This window comes from Crocuta crocuta, unplaced genomic scaffold, assembly GCF_008692635.1.
Source record: "Crocuta crocuta isolate KB4526 unplaced genomic scaffold, BGI_CrCroc_1.0 scaffold1177, whole genome shotgun sequence".
NCBI lineage: Eukaryota > Metazoa > Chordata > Mammalia > Carnivora > Hyaenidae > Crocuta > Crocuta crocuta.
In genome coordinates, this window is record NW_027527921.1 from 51,694 (window position 1) to 56,246 (window position 4,553).

The 4,553-nt window shown below is 49.6% G+C and overlaps 1 protein-coding gene across 3 annotated transcripts in view; it reads right to left on the minus strand.

Moving 5' to 3' along the window:
• Positions 1 to 4,553, minus strand: part of BCR (BCR activator of RhoGEF and GTPase) — a 120,760-nt gene that overhangs the window by 20,318 nt on the left and 95,889 nt on the right. For all 3 annotated transcript variants that reach the window (XM_077749236.1, XM_077749219.1, XM_077749228.1), the window contains 3 exons: positions 4,229 to 4,333; positions 3,499 to 3,573; positions 77 to 174 (listed from right to left, as the gene is read on the minus strand). In XM_077749236.1, coding sequence (XP_077605362.1) covers positions 77 to 174; positions 3,499 to 3,573; positions 4,229 to 4,333 — 278 coding nt within the window. The remainder of the gene's footprint in view (positions 1 to 76; positions 175 to 3,498; positions 3,574 to 4,228; positions 4,334 to 4,553) is intronic.

Here is a 4,553-nt window from a genome sequence, read left to right on the forward strand (position 1 = left end):
GAGGTTCAGACTCTCCCACGGAAAAAATCCTGGCCTGCCAGCCAGGGCCAGCACTTGACTGGAAGCAGTGCCTCACCTCATTCCAGTTGGGCTCAGCTGTGTCTCTGTAAACGCGAGTCTTGGCTTTATTCACAAAATAACCGAAGGAATCTACCTCCAGGGTGCAGTACAGATCTGTGGGAGGGCAACACAGGGAAGGTGACGATACTTTTCCACATTACCCAAATTCTCTATAACACAGGGGCTATTTTTGTAGGGGGCCAGGGGCAGGCTGCCCCAAGATGGGCGGGCCACTGTGACTAGAAGATTATTCTGAGCTGAGAGCAATCAAGACCCTCAAGAGAAATGGGTTCAAGAGAAGTTCTGCCCTTCCTGTAAATTTGATCTGAGTGACCACTGGTGAGGCAGGGTAAGCATCCACTTGCTAAATATCTGCTCTTCCTATTGCCCTGTGAATTGCATTCCTTTCCTCTGAAGCCCCAGACCCCGGCCCCCTCCCCTAGGTTCAGGATGACACATATGCCTCATTTTGCCTGCCTTTGTAACTTCCATGTCTGTGTGGATTCCCAGCATGTATGCTTTAAATTTAATTTTTTCCTGTTGGTCTCATGTCAATTTGATTATTAGTCCAGCTTGAAAGGATCTCTGAAGAGGACAGGAATTCTTGCTCTTTGACATTTTTAAAATCAGGGGGGGAAGAAAAGGTCTTAAGTTTCTTTTAAAAATAAAACAACCTTGAAACCAGTAACCAATATTGCACTGCATGTGAACTAACTAGAATTTAAATACAAATTTGGAAAAAATAAAGCAAAACACCAGTGGCCGGCACGGGCCCCAGCACCTCCTACGCAGATTCTCCCCCGTGGTACAGCTGAACCAGCACCTGTCAGAAGGTGCACTCACTTGGTCATCTGACAAACCCTGGGTAAAGCCTCTATGTGAGCAGAAACCTATGGCTGGTGACCTGGGCAGAGGTGAATATGCCATCACCACCAGGAGGATGATGCACAGAGAAGGGTGGGGCCAGGGGAAATGCCTACCACCTGCGCAGGCCCTGCTGTAAGTTTACTAGGTCAACTGGGGTAAAGAGTGTTTCAGGCCAGGGCAGGGCACTGAAAACAGCTCAGTGCTGGGAGAATTGTGGGGTGCAGGGGGAGCAGAGGTAGGGACCAGGAAGGAGGTCACTCCCAGGGCCTGGATGAAGGGTGGAGCAGGTGGCCAGAGGTGATGAGTAAAGTCCACCGACAGAGAATGTCATCTTACTGATATCAGCAGGGAACCAGATGGTGGTTTCTGGCCTAGCCACAGGGCAGAGGGTTGCACCTCTTACTGGGGCAGGACATAAAATAAGAGGAATAAGTTTGGGGGCCCAAATAATAGGTTAAGTTTGGGGATGTGAAGAATAGAGTGTGGGATACTGAGGACTCACACAGAAAGGTAATAGAGGGGAGCCAAGAGAGAAGACTGGGGATGGAGAAGCAGTTCTGGACATCAACTGCGCTGCTGATGGAAGGGTCCCTGGGCATGGGAAAGAGGGAGTATATGCAGTGAGGGAGCAAGGCCCAGATTGAACCCTTGAAAACACTTGCATTTATGTGAGGGGGGGCGGGGCAGGCACTCCCAGGGGAACAATCATGCCTATATGATAACTTCACGGAGGTATAATCTGGATACTGTACAATGCATCTGCTACAGGTTAGAGGACTTTTAGTAAATCAGCATTGCCACTGTTTCAGAACACTGTCCTCCCCCCAAAAAGGCCCTCTGGGATCACGTGCAAACCTCTTCCCACCCCCAGTCCCAGGAAACCCCTGCTAGGCTTTCTGTCTCCAAGTTTTACCTTTTCTAGAAATTTCACACATGTGGAATGATACAACATATAATCTTTTGCATCTGGTGTCTTTGTTAGAAATAATTCTTTTTAGGTTCATCTCTATTGTTGCCTGTATCAGTATTCTGTTCCTTTTTATTGCAGAAGAGCGCTCTGTTGCATGGATGAAAGTATTTTATCAGGCACATCTAAGTCTTTATAGAGACATGACCTTATCTCTCTGGAATAAATACTTCAAAGCGGGGCTGCTGGGTCACACGGTACGGGTGTGTTTAACTTTTTAAGAAAGTGTGAACCTGTATTCCAGGGTGGCCAAACCATTTCACATCTTCACCAGTGGAGTGTCTGAGGGTTCCAGTTTCTCCACATCCCCACCAACATTCGTTACTGTGTACGTTTCTGGTCATCACCACCCTGGTGGGTGTGAAGCGGAACCTCATTGTGGTTTTATTATTTTTTTAATGTTATTTTTTAGAAGGCGCATGTGGGATAGGGGCAGAGAGAGGAAGACAGAGGATCCAAAGCGGGCTCTGTGCTGACAGCAGAGAGCCTGATGGTGGGCTGTGAGATCATGACCTGAGCCGAAGCTGGACGCTCAACCGACTGAGCCACCCAGGTGCCCCCTCACATGGTTTTAGTTTACATTTCCCTACAACCGCGAGCATCCTCCCATATGCTTATTAGCTACTTGTATTTCTTTGGTGAAGTGTCTACTCAAATCTTTTGCTCGCTTTTATTTATTTATTTATTTATTTTTATTTATTTCTAGGAGGGAGAGAGAGACAGCGTGAACAGGGGGTGGTCAGAGAGAGAGGGAGACACAGACCCTGATATAGGCTCCAGGCTCTGAGCTGGCTGTCAGCACAGAGCCCGATGCAGGGCTCGAACCCACGAACCGCGAGATCATGACCTAAGTGAAAGTCGGACGCTTAACCGACTAAGCCACCCAGGCGCCCCTTTTGCTCGCTTTTAAAAACTGGTTGTCTCCTTAGCAGTGAGGTCTAAGAGTTCTCTAATATGTTCTGAATATAAGTCCCGTATCCCGTATCATACATATGTATGTATGTATGTATGTATGTATGTATGTGTGTGTGTGTGTGTATGTTGTGGCTTGTTGCGGATTTCTTGTTTAGTTTTGTAGCGTCAGTGGGACAGGTCAGCAGCACAGTGCCTGCCCTCCATCCTCTTGTGAGAGACAATGAGGGCTTGTGTGGAGGTGCCATGCTGAGAGATACAGCATGTGCTGCCCTGGACTGAAATGCATCCAGCCCTCATTGCTCTGACAGCTTGAATAGCTGAGAGGAGCTCCCTGCCTTGGAGGGGAAGGATGACAAGGGCATACATTTAGCTGTCAGCAGGCAAATCTACTCTACTGGCTGGGGTCAAGGTACTGCTGCCCACAGCCCTCCTGGCCTGGAACTCAGGCTGTATTTTCCCGCTATAACAAACTCCAGTGCCTGCAATTACAAGGACCTACCTGCAGGGGGCAACTCGCCAGCTCACCAGAGACCAAAGATGGGCAACAGTCCACTCTGGGTGTCAACCAGCACAGGACCTCACTGAGTTAAGGGTCAAAGGCACCTGATGATATTCTGAACCATGATCCTGGTTCCTCACAGCCTCTAGCTCAGTGCCCTGCTATCTTCTTCCTCAAACTAACCACTTACTTGAACTCTGCTTAAAGCCGCTGGCAGAGTGGACGATGACATTCAGGAACCCGTAGAGCCCTGGAGATTCATCATCTGTGCAAGAGACCAAAGAGGTGAGCATCCGTTCTCCTGAGAGAGGGAGGCAAATGAAGCGCTATGCTTCAAAATCAACCCTCAATGGGGAGCACCACATGATTGCCATTTGCTCAGTTTGGGGCCAAGTGATGTCATGAGCCAGAAACATAACCATTGTAGCCTCTGTCTCAGGTCTTAGGATCTGAGTTGGCTTCACAACACAAGCAGACCAGGGACTGAGGTGAAATGCAGTAAGGTTCCCAGGACAGGAGAGGAGAGGGGTGAGGTGTAGCATGTGACACAGATATTGTCATGTGAGGAGTTGTATGTGACATGTGTGCATGTGCACGAGCACATACCTGTGAGTGGGAATGAGTGTACACGAGTGTGTGCATGAGTGAACACAAAATGCAGCATGAACAAAGGTGTGGGCGAGAAGTGCCTGGCTGGGAGGACAGGGGAGCAGGACCAGACCCAGAGCACAGAGGGCCTGAGATGTGTCGTGTGATCAGGCACAAAGTTATGGGGACAGACCACCCCTGACCTATCCCATCCACTCCCAGGAAGGGCCGACAAGCCCTACACAGCACATATTCCCTCAGGATAAAAACCCATGGTCCCACAGACAGTGCTGGCAGCAGAAAAGGACAGAGCCTTTGTGAGGACAGCCAACCTTCTTTGTTGATGGTCAGTGGAATGCTGTGGACGGTCTGAAGTTTGACACACGAATTGGTCAGCATCTGCAGCTCCACAGATGTTAGGGAGAAGCTTTTGAAACCTGAAAGAGTAGAACCCAGGTACATCAGCTAGCCAGTCTGCACAGCTCCTCAGACTCCGGGGACACCCAGAGGGCCTTCTCCAATGTCCCTGCACTGGGCCTTCACCACACTCTGGTGAGGAGCTGTGGTGGCCAGGAGGGGGCGATCTGCTTCCAAGAGAGGAGCTGGTAAGTGGCCAAGCAAGGATGGCATTGGCCCAGGCTGGGCTAGGAGGCATGT